The following is a 19,516-nucleotide window of genomic DNA, read 5'->3' on the forward strand; positions in this document are numbered from 1 at the left end:
TGATCACGTTCAGATAATCACGTAAGAGGAAGTAAAAGCTACAAAAAGCAGCAAGTCAAGACAGGCCTCTCGCTGTAATATATAGCGCAGAAATTGGCCAACAAACGTTGAAGTCAACGAATTTTAAAACAAAAACCTGTTTAAAAGTTGAAGAATTTTAACCTTTGGTGAAGCACACCAAGTTTCCTTCCAGTCCTGACGCTCCACAGAAATCCATATTACGTTGAGACAACGAGATACTCTGACCAGAAAAGTTTAACATAATTTATGCATGTATTAATCTTTGGTAGACGTCATAAACACGAGCATAACGCCAATTAGCTTGAAAACGATTTGAACATCTTAGAGACGAAATTATGGAAGGGGTCCACATCAGAAAACAAAAATAAGTTAGCAAGCCTTGAGCTACCTGCCGTACTCACTATATGATGAACTGGCAAATTAAACATTATATTCCAAACGATTGGCGCTCAATCTTTCCCGCGAAAGCGGTTAATAAATTTTTACGGCGAGGTTTTCCACATTTGAGATGTCGATCATATAACAAATTTGCATAACTAAGTTTTACGGTGTTACATGTACATCCATGAAGTTCAATGAAGATAAACCCCTAGTACCGAGGAAGCATGTTTCTTCTGGATCGTTAGCGGTTTAACTCTGTGTTTTCTTTGCATGATCGTTCGGGCTTACATTCATACTACGGGAGCGTTGCCAAGTTTTCATTTTCAGAGAAAACAAATATTAAAGGCGTTTTTGAAGAGAACACGTACCGCCTTCTCCCAGAAAAATCCTAACTATAAACGTGAGAGATTACTCCAAGCGTTTCGTCAACTATATATTCTACTAGTTTTCTAGATTTCTTTGATGCAAATGTACGTCAATGTATGATTATTATTCAAAGTAAACATCTGCTTAAAATGCTCGTTTGCAGCATGATACTTTTATTTCATCAAATGGGCTTTTTATCAAACATTGCCGGTCAAGGTAAAAATGCTTTGCGTTAATTTTTAAAGCATGTTTTTTTCATGGCTATTTTGTCTACGTACTCATTAACATATACCAGTTATTTATATTCCATTTGTATCTTCTGTAATGTTTTCAAAGTCTGTTCACAGATCCTCTTTTTTTATTGTCTTCGGAGTTTGTCGAGATCACAATTAGCGAAAGTATTAACCGCGGGGATTTTACAAAAGTCCGAACTCAAGGGGTGGACTTGGGGAATCGCTTGCGCACTTTAAGAAAATAATTCGTAGGAAAAAAAATAAACGTCTGTGGATAGACTATGTTTGCACTGAATATTGAAGAAGTTTCTACCGAAAAATGTTCGTAGTGAATCTTTCGATTGATCTGATGGAAAAGGATGCTGTGTCATGAATCATACCAAACTCCAGTCTGACAAAGGTAGTTTGGAGAGATGGCTACTAGTTAACAATGAAAAAGGGAAATTCAACAGGAAAACATCTCATGAAATGTACTAGACTGCCGTTATTTTAAAAAACTTCGCTTACTCCAAACATCCATGAACATAAAATTGAAAACGTGGAGGTCGCGAAGCCGAGCGGAGTTGATGTCGATTTCAACAGTAAAATATGAAAGGATTGACGGCGTTCATTGCACTCTAATAATCCGAGTCTTTTAATTCTGTCCTAGTATAATTATAATGACAACAGCAAATTATCAAGGAGTCAATATTAACCCTTCTTAAACAAGAAATATGACCAGATATTTGCAATTTGCGATTCATTGCATGAATATAAGTAGTTTTGCCCCAGCGTTGGTTTCTTGTGAGCAAGTTATTTTTTGACAGATTCCGATGGATTTATTTCATGAACAAACAGCAGTGGAATCTACAAGACCTTTATAAGTTTTCTATTTGCCCTAACCCCCTGTTTGGTGGTAGATTAACAGAGATATCGCAAAGACGAACCGTACCAGTTCTCTCAACCCTCCCTCTACGAACACCTCTCTCTCAGGCTAAAGCTACCAAGTAGCACTCAGTTATTGAAGCCCAATAACAACTTATCGTATTTTTGTATTCAAAGGACTGAATTAACTTGTACGATCGGAAGAACTGGAATCGAAAGGTCGAAACCTGGGCGCCATATTGGAAACATGACAATATAAAAGTGCAGTGATTTCCTTAATTCTTTATTGAGACATCCCGCGTTTAAGTGTAGCAAAAACCCCATTTTACAGACATACATTATGCTGGAAAACTCGCACTAAAATATCAAACACTCACTAAATATGTGGAAACAAAACATAAAGCGTCAAGACTTCCTTTTTATTACGTCAAAAATGAACAAGCATGACGTCACACAACAGCACCCGTGCATTCTTCTTCCAGAACAGCTATGGACAACTACGGAAAAGAATGTGTACAAATGAATCAGCCGACAACATATTTCCAAAAATTAAATGAAATAGAATGGAAAATACGAAAGACAATTTTAATCAGGAATTCACTCCGACAATTGATTGATAATGTCCTTATATGTAGAGAGGATTCCGTTTGTGTTACTTGACACGTAGCACTAAGCTTCAGCGTTTATTTTAACTCCGGGACCTTTATCAAGAACAGCAAAGATTCCACGAATAGACAAACAAAGAGAAACAATGAAACAACACAGGAAGCTGTAGAAAGTGCTAAGACATCCCCAGACGGGGGGTCTCTTCTGAGGGGTGAACGGAAGGAGGGGCAAACGTGTGTTCAGTCCTTTCAACTTCCCTGTTTATTTGTTTAATAACGAATTAAGGCAGAGCTGATAATGACCAGCTGGACCTGTAAACGGTTCTGCATTTCGTAAGCTTTACAAGAAATCGCGCCGTTTACAAAAAAATGGGTACAATTAAACTTGGCATTGCACAAAATTGCAGGATTTTGTTGTTTTGCAAATTTTGGCATTACGCTTTCCGCATTGCAATGGGGGCTCATTGAGGAGACTACAACCAGTCTGAAACGAGTTGCATGTTGATTGAAATCCCCTCTCAAGATTGATTATTTATTTTGACTGAGAAATAATTTTGTGATCAAATTTGCAAACAACGTGAGTTCAAGGCATTTCACATGTCTACTTTTTGTCTTTTGCTCACTTGGGATGAAAAATGCCCCTTGTTGTGTTTAGGCAATACGGTTATTATTTTTGCCACACGCATTCCCACGTGATTTGATTTTTTCGCTTATAGCAACTGAATTAAAGAGTGAGATGGAGAAAGAGTTAAAAATGGTTACCTTTGTTGGCCAGCGTTTTTTACCACGTTTACTTGCTCCTCGGTCAAAGCAACGTCATAAATCTGCATAGCGGCAATTCGACCCCTGAGGCACCGTCCATCGTCCCCTTTAGCACCCATTCTGACGTTATCTTGAGTACCAAGAGTCATGCCGGCTCCAATATTCGTCTGCACCACTTGCTGTCCATCCAGCCATAAACTTGCAACACCAGTCTTGTGGTCATAGGATGCACCAACATATTGCCATTGGTTGAGCGCAAGAGAGTTACTGGTAATCAGAGCTTGAGTAAATTGATAATTTCTCTTCGTAAAACGAACAAACAGCTTTCCTGATGCCACCCACATGTGAACACCCCATGAACCACTTGTTTTATAATTGAAGATTGGTCCGTCTGTACTCTGAGGATACAGCCAACATAACATCGTGATGGAACGCTTTGCGTCTAGCCCTCCGTTGTTTGTGAACTCAATGTAACTGTTGGCTTGTCCTGTGAACTGGTAAGAGCCAGCGGTCTTACCATTCAGTCCAGGCGCTAGGGAAACACCAACGGTGGTACCCTCGGGTTGACGATTTTCTATCTCACGAGCTCCATACTTTCTGTTTAACGGATAGAAGGCGACAGCTGCAAGATTAAACAGAAGAAAACAGAACCGGAAACATTGATCATGCGCAATTTAGCATAATTTCACCTTGTTTACGGTATCCATGGTTAGGCTGCCGATTATCAAATGAAAAATTTTTGACATATCTCTGTTGCAATCAGTAGTTTAATTGCGACTTATTCGATAAATAAGGCCTAGATGTCAATCGCAAATGCTCGAAAGTGACTGGTACTAGAGCATGGTGTACTTTTCTTTTTTCATATTATAAAGACTAGATGTCGGTAGCAAAATTCAGATGCAAAGCGCTTGATTACTGAATAAAAAAAAATGTAGCTAAACCATGTAGCTTTACCCAGAAATACAACATGATGCAGATAATTTGTATTTCATGAGACCTTAGGATTTACCCGAAAAATATTAACCCCTTTCTAACCGAGCGCCAGGGCCGTTCTGGGGATATTGACCCGAGCTCGAGGTCATGGCAGTACGGACCTCGTTGCGCTCGCTCCGTATAAAAACGACGACAGCCAATACTCCCCAGTTCGGTTCGGGCGAGCTATGTTAGTAAACAGTTTATTATATGGACTTTGGACAATGCTTGTATATTACATTTACCGGCTTTCGAAAAAAAAAAATACACGACTTGTGTCCGTTTCCATGGAAACGGTCCATATTGCAAAGTTCTGACCAAAAAAGAACCAATCAGAACGCTCAGATTTACGTTGTGTCTACCTCGCTATGTTATAAACATATGTATTGGCTTGAAAAAGATTGACAAGAAAACATGCTCTGTTAAAAGGAAAGCTTTATGCCCAAGAATGCAAGAAATGAATCTGATTTCCGCAAAATTAAACTTTTTTCAGGAAAAATATACACGAGACCAGGTGAAAGATATTGAGAAAGGAACACCGAAAATCGTTTGAGCCGTGGTCAAACGGTGCATGATAGATGATAAAATCGACTCCAAAAACCTAAAGGGAAAGCTACTTCAAAATGATTACCTTGACCAGCAACTTTCACCGCGTTTACTTGCTCCTCGGTCAAAGCAACGTCATAAATTTGCATGGTGGCAATTCGACCTGTGAAGTACCGTTTATCACCTTCTTTAGCACCCATTCTGACGTTATCTTGAGTACCAAGAGTCATGCCGGCTCCAATATTCGTCTGCACCACTTGTTGTCCATCCAGCCATAAACTTGCAACACCAGTCTCGTGGTCATAAGATGCACCAACATATTGCCATTGGTTGAGCGCAAGAGACTTACTGGTAGTCAGAGGTTGTGTAAATTGATAATTTCTCTTTGTAAAACGAGCAAACAGCTTTCCTGATACCACCCACATGTGAACACCCCATGAACCACTTGTTTTGTAATTGAGGATTGGTCCGTCTGTACTCTGAGGATACAGCCAACATAACATTGTGATGGAACGCACCGTGTCAAGACCTCCATTGTTTGGGAACTCAATGTAACTGTTGGCTTGTCCTGTGAACTGGAACGAGCCACCGGCCTTACCGTTCGGGCCAGCTGTTAGGATAACACCCACAGAGGTACCCAGGGGTTGACGATTTTCTAATTCGCCTATTTTATACTGGCTGTTCAAAGGGTATAAAGCAATTGGATCTGGAATCCTGAGAGCTATAACATAACGCAGAAAAAAAAAAGAGAAAAATAGACAAATGATTATGCAAAAATATAAGTAGAGAAGAAAATTCACTTGATCTTTGTTAATTTTTTTCCTGTTTTTCATCAGTAAGAAAACGGTAACGGGCTAATTTCGTATTACTGGCCCACAAAAGCGAAACTGTATGACCGAAAGATCTTTTTCAGTCAGATAAAATCTTTTTCAATCAGAACCAGTCATTAAGTGTTAAATATCTACTGAGAAATATTTCGCAATTATATATGGAGGAAAATTATTTTTAGACACAAAAGTTTAGTAAATACGTGTGTGCCATAAAAGCTTCTAATAAATTTGTAGCAATAATTTTCAAAAATCGCTGGTTTGAAAATTATAAGAAAAACAAGTCTTGCTACAACCTAAAATGAAAAATTAACAAACACAAGCTGCGCCCTGGTGTCACTCCAAGATTCGACTTCCAGAACATTAGAGCAACAAAGCAAGGAGAGTTTAGATTCATCACGGTCTTCCGACTTGTCCGATATTAAGGAAAAGCTACCTCACAATGATTACCTTGACTAGGAAGAATTTTCACCGCGTTTACTTGCTCCTCGGTCAAAGCAACGTCATAAATCCGTATGGTGGCAATTCGACCTGTGAAGTACCGTCCATCGCCCTCTTTAGCACCCATTCTGACGTTATCTTGAGTACCAAGAGTCATGCCGGCTCCAATATTCGTCTGCACCATTTGTTGTCCATCCAGCCATAAACTTGCAACACCAGTATTTCGGTCGTAGGATGCACCAACATATTGCCACTGGTTGAGCGCAAGAGACTTACTGGTAGTCAGAGATTGAGTAAATTGATAATTTCTCTTCGTAAAACGAACAAACAGCTTTCCTGATACCACCCACATATGAACACCCCACGAACCACTTGTTTTATAATTGAAGATTGGTCCGTCTGTACTCTGAGGATACAGCCAACATAACATTGTGATGGAACGCTCTGTGTCAAGACCTCCATTGTTTGGGAACTCGATGTAACTGTTGGCTTGTCCTGTGAACTGGAACGAGCCACCGGCCTTACCATTCGGGCCAGCTGTTAGGATAACACCCACAGGGGTACCCTGAGGTTGACGATTTGCTATCTCGCGAGTTCCATACTGGCTGTTCAAAGGGTATAAAGCGACTGGATCTGGAATCCTGACAGCTATAACATTTGACAGAAAAAAAAAGAGAGAAAAATAAGCAAATCGTTATGCAGAAATATAAGTAGCAGACTAAAATTTATCTGCTCTTTGTTCACTTTTTTCCGTTTTTCAGCAGTGAAAAGGTAGAGGGCTAATTTATCATTATTTTCCCACAAAAGCGGAAATGTCCGAGAGATCATTTTCAGTCAGAAAAATCTGAATACAAGAAAACTTAGCTTTCTTTTTCATGAGAAATAAATGCACGATTGGGTGAAAAACGATCAGGAGGAAACAAAGAAAATCTTGCACTGCGTTATTCGTTAGCTATCAAAATCTTGGACTAGGTTTTAAACCACGGCTACAAGTTCAAATAGCTAAAAGAATTCTCGTCTAGGATTAGTGGCCTTAGGTTTGGAAGAATACGTTTCATAACGAAGTAAATGCAGCCAAATCTCACCAGTTATCTGAGAAATCCAGGTACATTTTACCCAAGGAATTAACTGAGTAAATGCAATAGAAAAATCTTTCATATTTTGCTGAAAAATGTTTCGCTATCACCGTATTCAGGATAATTATCAAACTCTAACGAAAAGGTCAGTTAACACCTGTGTACAATAAAAAATTCTGCTAACTTTGTAGCGCTAATTTTCAAAATCGCTGGTTTGGAAATTAGAAGAAAAACAAGTCTTGCTATAATCTAAACTGATTGAAAATCAACAGTACAACGACAAGCTGCGCCTGGTGTAACTGAAACTGGTTCTGCCGAGCTCATTTTCATAGGCTTCAAAGTTTTGACTGCCAAAACATCAGGGCGACAAGGAGAGTTTAGCTTCATCACGGACCTCTGATTAGTCCGATAATAAGAAAAAGCTACCTCACAATGATTACCTCGACCAGCAGTTTTTACCACGTCTACTTGCTCCTCGGTCAAAGTAACGTCATAAATCTGCATGGCGGCAATTCGACCCCTGAAGTACCGTCCATCGCCCTCTTTAGCACCCATTCTGACGTTATCTTGAGTACCAAGAGTCATGCCGGCTCCAATATTCGTCTGCACCACTTGCTGTCCATCCAGCCATAAACTTGCAACACCAGTCTTGTGGTCATAGGATGCACCAACATATTGCCATTGGTTGAGCGCAAGAGAGTTACTGGTAATCAGAGCTTGAGTAAATTGATAATTTCTCTTCGTAAAACGAGCAAACACCTTTCCTGATACCACCCACATGTGAACACCCCATGAACCACTTGTTTTATAATTGAAAATTGGTCCGTCTGTACTCTGAGGATACAGCCAACATAACATTGTGATGGAACGCTTTGCATCTAGCCCACCATTGTTTGGGAACTCAATGTAACTGTTGGCTTGTCCTGTGAACTGGAACGAGCCACCAGTCTTGCCATTCGGGCCAGCTGCTAGGACAACACCAGCAGGGGTACCCTGCCGTTGACGATTTGCTATCTCGCGAGTTCCATACTGGCTGTTCAAAGGGTATAAAGCGACTGGATCTGGAATCCTGACAGCTATAACATTTGACAGAAAAAATAGAGAAAAATAAGCAAATCATTATGCAGAAATATAAGTAGCAGACTAAAATTTATCCGCCCTTTATTCACTTTTTTCTGTTTTTTTAACAGTGAAAAGGTAGAGGGCTAATTTATCATTATTTTCCCACAAAAGCGGAAATGTCCGAGAGATCATTTTCAGTCAGAAAAATCTGAATACAAGAAAACTTAGCTTTCTTTTTCATGAGAAATAAATGCACGACTACGTGAAAAATGAGCAGGAGGAAACACAGAAAATCTTGCACTGCGTTATTCGTTAGCTATCAAAATCTTGGACTAGGTTTTAAACCACGGCTACGAGCTCAAATAGCTTAAAGAGTTCTCGTCTAGGATTAGTGGCCTTAGGTTTGGAAGAATACGTTTCATAACGAAGTAAATGCAGCCAAATCTCACCAGTTATCTGAGAAATCCAGGTACATTTTACCCAAGGAATTAACTGAGTAAATGCAATAGAAAAATCTTTCATATTTTGCTGAAAAATGTTTCCCTATCACGTATTCAGGATAATTATCAAACTCTAACGAAAAGGTCAGTTAACACCTGTGTACAATAAAAAATTCTGCTAACTTTGTAGCGCTAATTTTCAAAATCGCTGGTTTGGAAATTAAAAGAAAAATAAGTCTTGCTATAATCTAAACTGATTGAAAATCAACAGTACAAAGACAAACTGCGTCCTGGTATAACTGAAACTGGTTCTGCCTAGCTCATTTTCATAGGCTTCAAAGTTTTGACTGCCAAAACATCAGGGCGACAAGGAGAGTTTAGCTTCATCACGGACCTCTGATTAGTCCGATAATAAGAAAAAGCTACCTCACAATAATTACCTCGACCAGCAGTTTTCACCGCGTTTACTTGCTCCTCGGTCAAAGCAACGTCATAAATCTGCATGGCGGCAATTCGACCCCTGAAGTACCGTCCATCGCCCTCTTTAGCACCCATTCTGACGTTATCTTGAGTACCAAGAGTCATGCCGGCTCCAATATTCGTCTGTACCACTTGTTGTCCATCCCGCCATAAACTTGCAACACCAGTCTTGTGGTCATAGGATGCACCAACATATTGCCATTGGTTGAGCGCAAGAGAGTTACTGGTAGTCAGAGCTTGAGTAAATTGATAATTTCTCTTCGTAAAACGAGCAAACACCTTTCCTGATACCACCCACATGTGAACACCCCATGAACCACTTGTTTTATAATTGAAAATTGGTCCGTCTGTACTCTGAGGATACAGCCAACATAACATTGTGATGGAACGCTTTGCATCTAGCCCACCATTGTTTGGGAACTCAATGTAACTGTTGGCTTGTCCTGTGAACTGGAACGAGCCACCAGTCTTGCCATTCGGGCCAGCTGCTAGGGTAACACCAGCAGGGGTACCCTGCCGTTGACGATTTGCTATCTCGCGAGTTCCATACTGGCTGTTCAAAGGGTATAAAGCAATTGGATCTGGAATCCTGACAGCTATAACATTTACAGAAAAAAAAAGAGAAAAATACAATGGAGGCAAATGATTATGCGAAAATATAAGTAACAGACTAGAATTCACCTGCCATTTTTTTATCATCGCCTATTACAATATAACGCTGTCTCAAATGTAATTGTTGCTTCTGGAGGGAAGTTCGTCAAAAATACTCCGCTGCGCGTCGTATTTTCAACTCTCTTCTCAGTGTTTGGAAATGTGGTCAAACACGGTCTTGAGTGTTAGATATATTACTTCAATTCCGTTTCGGTGGTCTTGCAAGCAACTTCTCCTGTTCAAAAGACCAGTCCCTGCTTACGATCACGCTTGAAAATTTTCTGTCGTTTTATGGCTTACGATTCTGAAAGAACTTGCTTTGGTACCTGCCTAGAAGATTCTCTTTCTCTTTCTTTTGACTCTCTTTCTCTTCTGTTTTGTTTAACATCTGACGTGAGTGAACGCCTAGCAGAATTACGCGCTTGAAGTTTGAGATTTTTCTCTACTGAGTCTGTGATCGTGGCATTTTTTCTTAACATTTTCAGTCGTGAAATAAATCTCTTATTAACCAAGCTAGCTAGGAACCTTACTGGGAAATTATCGGCCTTCGGTCTTTTTTTTGTATTGACCGAACGCACCAACGTCCGTACTGTCAAGACCTCGGGCCTATCAGGGCGGAAAAAGGCCGGTCGGTGAAGCGGGCAGTCCTCTCTTGGTCCAATGTGTGATGCGGAGAGGGACTGGCACGAGCGCTTCTTTCGCGCTTCCGGTGCAATTAATGCCTGCCAAAAATATCCTCTCGACGAACCGGAAATCAAGTTCTTAGTTTATTTTTGAGCCACCAGTAGCGTATTTTGAAGGCCTTTTTGATATTTTTGGCCCACAACTCAATACTATTTTGTCTGTTGGAATATCACTCAAGTATTTTCTTCGAAAGCTTCTCAAATTTGAGTGAAATAAGACGGTGTCGATTGCAGGTATGTTCCGCTTATCATGACCAAGCTGTGATCCGCTACCTCTTTCACGAGTACTCCACATTACTCCACTCTAAATTTCACATATGTTGAAGATCGTTAGCTTTTACATAACATAGTAAAAAACCAGCTGGATATATTTGGATATAGCAGCGTTTAATAACTTCAAAGTTTCCCTCGTCTTGCCGCACGCTTGCAAGGATTTCGTCATAGAGTCTATCGCGACCGAAAAGTAATAAAATTTTGCGAGTTTGAGTTTCGTCTGAATTGCAAGCAACACGTGATGCCTCATCAAGGCATAAGAACTTTCCTCTGTAAATACTGCTCAGTTTTGTTTGTGTAAAAATCCAATTAATCGCTGGTTGTCGATGAAAAAGAGCGCTTGCCGATGTGTGTTTTGTAGCTAGACATGGCAAATTCAACTACAATTACGCTCTTTCGTGTAAAACCGTACATCGAACTCAAACAACATCTCTAGCTTTAAATATGTTTAAGACTGATTTGATAAATATTTGAGCATCATATTAGAAGTTTAGCAGGAAATATGGGAAGACAGCAGAGATTTTAAATCAGCAACGTTACGGAAGCGCTTTCTTCAATCAACCCGAATAACAGTTTCGATTTTGTTGTTGGAGTTCTCAAAACTCCTATTTCATTTTCGCATTATAAAAATCTATTATGTCGAAGAAACACACATGATCTTAGTAGCCTTTAAGCGTTGGCAAAAATAGTCGCATCATCTCAGCACAAAAGATGACGAAAAAATACTTTGTCAAGTTTTCACATTGACAAATTGAAAACACCGACTCGGACTTGAAAGTGCACGTGCTGCATTATGCAAATTGCTGGCTGAAATTAGCTACTTGTACGGGTCAGACTTTCCTGCTCGCCAAACAAGCAGAAACAATAAGAAACGTTTACCTAAGAAACTGATCGAAAACAGATTTGGTTATGATTAAGCATTGTTCTCAGAAACGCACAAATTAACTCGATACCAGAGTAGAGAGTTTTCTTGCATAACCTTTATTCGTATGTCAGAAGAGATGCAAGAGATTACGCGTACAATTAGCGCGAGCAGATCTTAAGGCTGGTTTTCACTAGCGACGGAGTAGGGGTCGGAGTCGTTGTCGGAGACGTATGAGCGCTTATGACCTAGTGAAAATCGAAAATCGGAGTCATAAGCGGGGTCATAAGCTCGACGGAATCGGAGTCGGAAGAATCAGAACGTTTCCATTTCTTCCGATTCCGTTTACGACTCCGTCGCTTACGATCTAGTGAAAATTTGACTGTCGGAATCAGAAGCAGAAGCGGAAGAACCAAACAGTCACAAGGCCCAGAATGGAGCATTGTAATTGGTTTATTCTTCCGCCTCTGCTTCCGACTCCGACAATCTAGTTTTCACTGGATCGTAAGCGACGGAGTCATAAGCGGGTGTTCTACTTCCGACTCCGTCGATTTGATTTTCACTAGATCGTATCCCCGATCGTCTCACTCCGACTACGACTCCGTCGCTAGTGAAAACCAGCCTTTACGGCGCGAAATTTGAAGTCCTGTTTTCAACCTGAAAAACTAACCTTTTCCCATTGCCTCAGAACAAAAATGCACCAAAAACGTTGCTGCTTCATAGAGAAGGGAGCTTCGTGGAATTTCTTTAGAAATCTAAGTTCCGGTGTAAGTAAGCGGATCTGCTCGTGTTAGTAGACCCCAGTCTACCGCATCACACCTTTTTGCTCGGACCCGCTCGTTTCACCGCCCTACATATAAGCGCCCTGGGGCCCGTTTCTCGAAAGCCCCGGAAACTTTTTGGGCCCGGAAAGCCATAGCAAAATCTCGAACCTTACGATTACAGAGCTGTTTTATTCACGTATTCTTAATATGAACAGAGGTTCCCTTCACACAAGAAGTTTCAGGCGTATACACTACTCCGTTTGTAGATACATATGAACTAAAAATGGCTTTACGGGCCCGAAAAGTTTCCGGGTCTTTCGAGAAACGGGGCCCTGGGCCTATACTCCGAGCACGGCCCTCGTGTTTGGTTATCAAGATGTATATATTTATTTTTTTTTATTTATAACAATTTAATGGCAATTAAATCTAAGTCTAAAGGCATACACAAACAGGCAAAGTCATAAGGATAATCTGTAAAAGAGTGGAACACTCCATGCGAGACAGATCACCATGTAGCTAATCTAAATAAATAATCGTGTAATAACAATCAAGAAGAAAAATATATCGACCCTTTTTTCCTTCTTGGGCGCCTACTTCGCACCTGAAAAAGGACAAAACCATTTCCTTTTCCTCTTTGACGACATGAAAAATATTATCTAACTTTCAAGAAACCTCGACCTACACGCCAAAAATTCAACGACTCCGACGCGATTCAACTCGTTTTGAGCTTGCACTCGTGTCACGCTACAAGCGCGTGACAACATGATGACAGCTATGATCTAGCGGTAATTAATAGACAAATTCGCTCTTCCCTCAGAGCTTGTTTAGAATCAATCTTTTTCGGGGAAGTTCTCTTAAATGAAAGGTATCAACGTTTTAAATGAAAATAACAAATAACATACTCTGAAAATTGTCAATTTTTAATTGTTAAACATTTTTGTAAATATAATTGCCAATAGGACGCGAACTCTCGCACAAATGATTGCCTTTTTCGTTAATTGAATAAATTTATTTACAAGTTTCGCTTTTCGTAAGCTACGTATATCAATTTTGGCCTTTTGTTGCGCAGTGTAGAAACTGTTTGAAATTTCTGTTTTGTCTTCAAGTTGGTTTCTACATACATTGGCTTGTTTTTGGTTTCCCATACTTTTTACTATTCTGCCATTTAGAGGGATTTTACCCTACCCTTAAAATAATTGCTATGTTGGTTTCCCTCAGTATCGCCCAAACGAGGGGTACCAAGAATGTGGGTTCTTTTATGTTGGGTCTACTGTCTAGCACAATCTTAGTTCAACTTCTATACTTTTTCTACTTCGACAAACAAATGCACACGCACTTAAAGAGTGTATCGGCAGCTATGTGGGGCCAAAAGAATGACCTTGGTCGATTGAACATCCGTTTTAGAATACTAACCCAAACACTTTCACGCGACTCTCAGAAGCGAGCCACAAAGTTTTTGAAACAACCAATAGAAACTAAAGTTTAGAGAACAAGAAACCTAAACAGGATCTTTGTGAGGGATTCAGACCAAGGTCAGTAGACAAACACAAACATGACCATCGATAGGGGATTGTTCGAAGCTTAACTACTCTCGATAAACAAGATTAAACGACTTGAAGTCATGAGACTCAATGTGTGGGCAGTCGGCCCTAGAATCACAAGACTAACGTAGTGGCTAAAAAATTATAAACAATTGATGATCACGAAACAATCATTCTAAATTCAAGAACTCTATAAAAAATTATTGAGCTTCGTAGCAGCTACACAAGTAGACATACTATTAGACATTAAGAGGGAATCCACAGTAACTTAGAGTAACAAGTTAAGCGGACAAAAACTTTGTTATTTAATACATCGTATTACAAATTTCTGTGCAACTTTTAAATATCTTCTCAAAAGAAATAATTTCTAGCAACACCAAATGTCGAAAACAAATTTAGAAATTCGTATAAAACACTTAAAACTATTGGTGAAATGAAACTGATGATGAAATTTTACCTATCTTTGCACAATTTTTCTGAGCTTTAAAATTGCATGATTTTCTCGAGTTCCGACGGGACATTATTTTTGGTGTTATTTAAGGCAACTATTTATATCTTAAGCTTTTTTAAAATGGAAAACGCACTGTATTAAAATACACTTAAAGTTACTCTGGTACAAGATTTTTGTCCGTTAAAAACTGAAATTGCTCGATTTCGTCTTAATTCCGTTGTTTTCGTTTTTTTAGTTTTGGGTTTTTTGAACTAATTGTTGGGTGTTGTTACACGGGACAAATTAAATCACTCTCTAACGTTTGTAAATTTAAGCCAAATAATAATTGAAAAGAAACTAACAAATCACTGCAAGGCCTAATTTTAGGCCTGGCTAAATTAGTACATTACAGCTTCTTACCACCGATTGGTGATTCCCCGATATCCATCTGAAATTGAAAAAGAATAACATGATTTTGCTAAGGTCCAAGTGTTGGCTTTCTACTGAAAACTAAATTTAACTTTCTCATGAGTAAGTTGCTCAGTCAGTGTATCGAAGTATCTTTACAATTAATCGCTTAGGGACCGTTCATTTTTTATAAGGTAGGGGGGACTGGTGGGATTTGGGGGGGGGGCATGCGACAAAAACGGCTTTCGAGGGGGGGCCATCCCAAAAAAATAAGGGAAAAAGGGGGGGTCACGTGAAATATTTTAGTAAAACTTTAAAATGGCATAATGTTGGAATATCAAAAAAATTGCTATAGAATAAACATACAAGGCAGGATACAAATTTTTTAAAAACTTTCCTTCTGCTTTAAAAAAACGTTTGGCGACAAAAAGCATTTGTAGCTACTGAAAAGAAGTATTTAACACTGTTATTTTCGAATGCAACTTTCACTGGCACTCATCTTCATCTCCGCTGTCATCGAGTTCTTCGTCGCCGCTTGTTCTGCTATGGGAGTCTCTTTCACCAATCCTGGAAGAAGCAGCAATGCTTTCCGTCAGAGTATACTCTTCAGGGTACATGAAGGTGTAAACATAATCGCTGACTTCCCGCTCAAGGTTGGTGGTGATTCTGCTTCTTGCAGCATTGGTGAAATAATTCCCTTCCAAGAGCTGTGCGATGTATGGCCCATCTCTTCTAAATATCGACGTGGCAACATCCTCAACTTTAAGACACTCTTCCGGGACGGCCGTTCTAGGAGGGTACACAAGGCATTGTGGAAGATCATTTCCTAGCGAGTTTCCAACATAGATTCCATAAACTCGTTGGACGTTGTTTTCAGTCCGCTTCCTCTTTCTTTCATTTGACTTTCTGCGGTTTTCTTTTTTCCTTCTCCTTTTGTTGATGTGCTGTTTGAGTATGCCTTTGAATATGCTGTTATAATTGGTCTTCTTATTTTCTAGTGCTTCCATGTCCTGCGTGACCTTCGTCAACTTAGCTTCTGTACATTTGATCTGTTTTACATTAAAACTGTGGGCAAATTCTTCGCCCTGCTTTAAAGCAAGCCCATTGGACTGAAAGAGTGTGGAATCGTGTTCCTTTACATCTTTCAATAAGACATTCAACTTTTCCACCATTGCTCTGTGCTCTTTGATGGAGAAGTTCAGTTTTCTTCCATCACTGGGCTTCAACTGGTACCCTTGCATGGAAAACTCACTCGCCCTTTCTGAACAGCCATCCGCACCTAGAAAAATTGCTTCTTTTGCTTGTAAGATGTCAAACTGCCTGGATCGTTCAGCTGTAAACCTTTTCTTAAACGACTCGGCGCTTTCGCCATTATTGCGCATTTTGGAATGAGCCTCTTTCATGATGCTCATGTAGTAATGCGCTCTTTCCCCGATTGGATTAACAATATAAAGAAGAAAGAGCATGGAAGTGGCAGGCTGGTTTTATCTGACCCAGAGAGCGTTGCTCTATTTGCAGATAAGTTTATTGTCAAATCGAAGTTTGTGGTGGATTATCTTCAGCATCTTGAAGTGCTGGAATTTAAAAGGAAAAAGAGAGCAGAAGAAAAGGCAAAGTTAAGTAGGGAGGAGGATTATCCTTGGACTGAGTTGTGCGAAGATTTAACCAAGCTCAAAAAGCTACGTGTTCCAGAACTAAACAAGTACTCAAACCACCACGGGCTGAAGCAGCATTTGAAAAGCAGCAAGAGTGAGAAAGTAAAGGCAATTGTAAGACATTCATGCTTGCAGCAGAAGAGTCCTTTCAGAGCTGGCCAACCAACACTGAGAAATTCCAGGACATTGACACAAAATGACAACAGGGCAAGTGCTCACAGCAGTGAAACGGATGAAAGTGACAATGATGAGTATGACAGTGATGCCATTGACTCTCGGGGAGATGACTCAAGCTAGTGACGTCATTCTTGCATTCATCAATTCAGATGAGGAAGATGCCAATAAGAGGCCAAATGCCATACGCTCAGGGCGAGCCATAACTAGGAGATCCGAAATTGACTTCTCTTTCTTTCGATTTGTTTTTTAAACAACAGCTCTCTGTCGTATAGAGATTGTAAATATTGTCTTCATAGTGAGCACAATAACGTGAAGTAGGGGAATAATAGAGAAATATTAACAAAGTTGAAATCTAAATATTGTTTGTTCAATTTTTTTTTTGGGGGGGTCATCCCAAAAAATGACCGTTATACGGGGGGGGTCATGTGAAAAAATTGGTAAGCTGAGGGGGAATCATGCGATTTTTAAATGGTGCGTCCCAAATCCCACCAGCCCCCTCCCCCCCTCCCTCATAAAAAATTAAACGGTCCCTTAGGGAATCAATTTGTTAGCCTGGGCCGTATAGCTAGTGCCAGGTTAACCAAAGCACTTGCCTCCGTAAAAATTGTATTTATTCACGTCAAGTTCATCCAAGAGGTTATCCATTAAAAACGATCAACATAAAGGAAGATTTTTTTTCTGATATTGCCTCGGTCGGTAAGAGTCTTAGTCTAGCTGCAGCCGTGCTCAGTCCTCATATTTAGGCGAACTAAAAACTGTCCAAATCAAAGTTAGATGTTTTCTTTAGGGTTAAAGAGAATCGTCGTTCTATTTTACAATACCAGAGTTAATATTCATGGGCACCGATATTTTTTTTGGCCCGACAGGTTCATTATAGCCCAGGCCGGTAGGCGACGGCTGAAATTTGGGCCAAAAATGAGGTCCAAAAATGAAGGCCAAAACATATTTACAACCAAGAATAGCATCAACTCTTTTGCTATTATAGTAACCTCAGAGGGCATTAATGACAGAAGCCAAAGACATTAGCGAGATTTAAAAAGCCACGACGGTAACGGCAACGGGAACATCGCAAAACAAAAGATTTAATGAGCAGACCAACGGCTGTGCACTTGCGTTATAATTCTTTGCGCATTTCTTTGCCGTTCTCTTCAAAACAACAACGTGAAATGACTAAATTCTGCGTTGTCATTAGAACGTGAACCACGACAGCTATTTTTTTAAATTTCTATTTCAAATTTATCGCTATGTTCCAGACGTTTCTGGGACTTTGAGTATTCTTTATAAAGGGGCAATTAGTCCGCCGAATTATCAACCGTTTTAGCCCACAAAATACGCCTCAATGCCCGATGAAATATTTTATGATTACGCGTTAGATACGTTCGAAAAAATAATTATTTTTACATTATATTTAGTGGCGAACGTAGAAAGACTGCACAGCAAACGAGAGAAAAGAGTTTCAGATATTTCGCAAAAGCTAACGTAAATGAGCTGAACTTACTGGTTTTAGTGATGTCGCTGCTGCAGCAGATGTCACAACCACTAACAGGAGAATTCTCCACTTCAGAGAGTCCCACATTGCATCCACGAGTCCCTGAAAGTTAATTTAACGCAGTTACACCACAACAGCTTTGAGATTCCTTTGAAATTTCGTTTTCGGTGTTCCAAGGCAACAAATCTTACACAAGGAGATTGTAACTGTAAAGATTCTAGAGGTTGCTTCTTACCCAAATCTTAAACAACTACAGGGGTAGCGCGGTGCGAGATCATAAGTGATTCGAACTCGCCTTGGTAGATTCAAACTGATTTAATGGTAGATCAAGTCCGTAGATCTAGTTCACGATAGGTAGCGACTGACGAAATAGCGTGTAGTAGCAGATACAAATAGTAGAAGTAGTCGTACAAGCAGGTTCGAACTGAAAAGCGATGGTTAAGAATACGTCCTACGTAGATAAGGCGTAAAATACAAATCTAACAGAATAGAAAAATCATAAGAAAATTAACAAGATCATTGCATGAAACAAATAGAGGTGACAACTGATACTTGAAATTAATAAAACTGAGACGATACCAACTCCTGTCGTAACAAACGAAGATATCAACGGAGATCTTGCAAAATAGCAAAATATAGCGTGAAAGAATCACAATTTGGTAATCATATGACAACTGGACTAATTCAAGTAACCTGACAACAAGCCTGAGCAATAATGGACCTCGTGAAAAGCGATTTCAACAAAACCTAGATAAACTAAATGAAACTTTTTCGTGATAAAGAAAAGACTAACAATTCGCGATAAAAACTTACTAAAACGTACTTTGGTTGACGACTCGCACCAAAGGGTAGCAGAGAGACAACGAAATACACGAAATAGCGGCAACTTCGATCCTCTGATCGTAGCACAATAGCGGTGTAACTTCACTAACAATCTCTGACTAAAACGTTGCACGTCGTCGTTTATTGCCTATGCTACGTGATAAAACAAGGGCGTTGCGAGAAACGTGGCGCCCACAATAAAGACTATTTCCTAGCGGTAGAGTCTAGAACTATTAGATACGTGTGAAAATCACGATTCTATGAAAGCTTTGATTTTGAAATCACGTACTTGGCTTGAATAATAACTGATAATAAATCAGTCGGAAGTTCAAAGGAAATTGATAAACGATCGGCGTTTCAAAACTAACAGAAATCAGATTTGAAACTACCACCGTCGGAAAGACGAAAATTCCGAACAGCAGTGTTGAAAAAAGAGTAGATTTAATGGAAACTTTTCTGGCTCAAATTCCAAATCGTTTCGTAGAACACAATTTATATTCTAAAGAGACCCATATGAAAATGCAATAACAGTATTCGGGAATGAAAACTCACCTTTCTTGCTGGCTTCGTCCGAGCCAAAATGAAATGACTGAAATGAATGATGATCTCTAGTGAATTACAAGCCGGCCATCACAAAATAGCACGAGGTTTTGCAAGGTGACACAATATCTCACAATATATCAAA

The 19,516-nt window shown here is 39.7% G+C and overlaps 1 protein-coding gene across 2 annotated transcripts; it reads right to left on the reverse strand.

Moving 5' to 3' along the window:
• Positions 1-202: 202 nt before the first annotated feature.
• Positions 203-19,400, reverse strand: LOC145481795 (uncharacterized). Of its 2 annotated transcripts, none has more exons than XM_081460334.1 (9): positions 19,384-19,400; positions 18,019-18,111; positions 14,701-14,728; positions 9,037-9,672; positions 7,535-8,170; positions 6,028-6,666; positions 4,836-5,471; positions 3,233-3,854; positions 203-2,362 (listed from the first exon to the last, which is right to left on the reverse strand). In XM_081460334.1, the coding sequence occupies exons 2-9, from the start codon at positions 18,094-18,096 to the stop codon at positions 2,353-2,355; spliced, it is 3,285 nt and encodes a 1,094-aa protein (XP_081316460.1). In that variant the 5' UTR covers positions 18,097-18,111; positions 19,384-19,400; the 3' UTR covers positions 203-2,352. The 2 variants fall into 2 exon arrangements, with proteins under 2 accessions (XP_081316460.1, XP_081316461.1); XM_081460335.1 differs by lacking the exon at positions 19,384-19,400 and adding an exon at positions 18,833-19,072.
• Positions 19,401-19,516: the final 116 nt, after the last annotated feature.

This window comes from Orbicella franksi, chromosome 3 (genome assembly GCF_964199315.1).
Source record: "Orbicella franksi chromosome 3, jaOrbFran1.1, whole genome shotgun sequence".
Taxonomy (NCBI): Eukaryota; Metazoa; Cnidaria; class Anthozoa; order Scleractinia; family Merulinidae; genus Orbicella; species Orbicella franksi.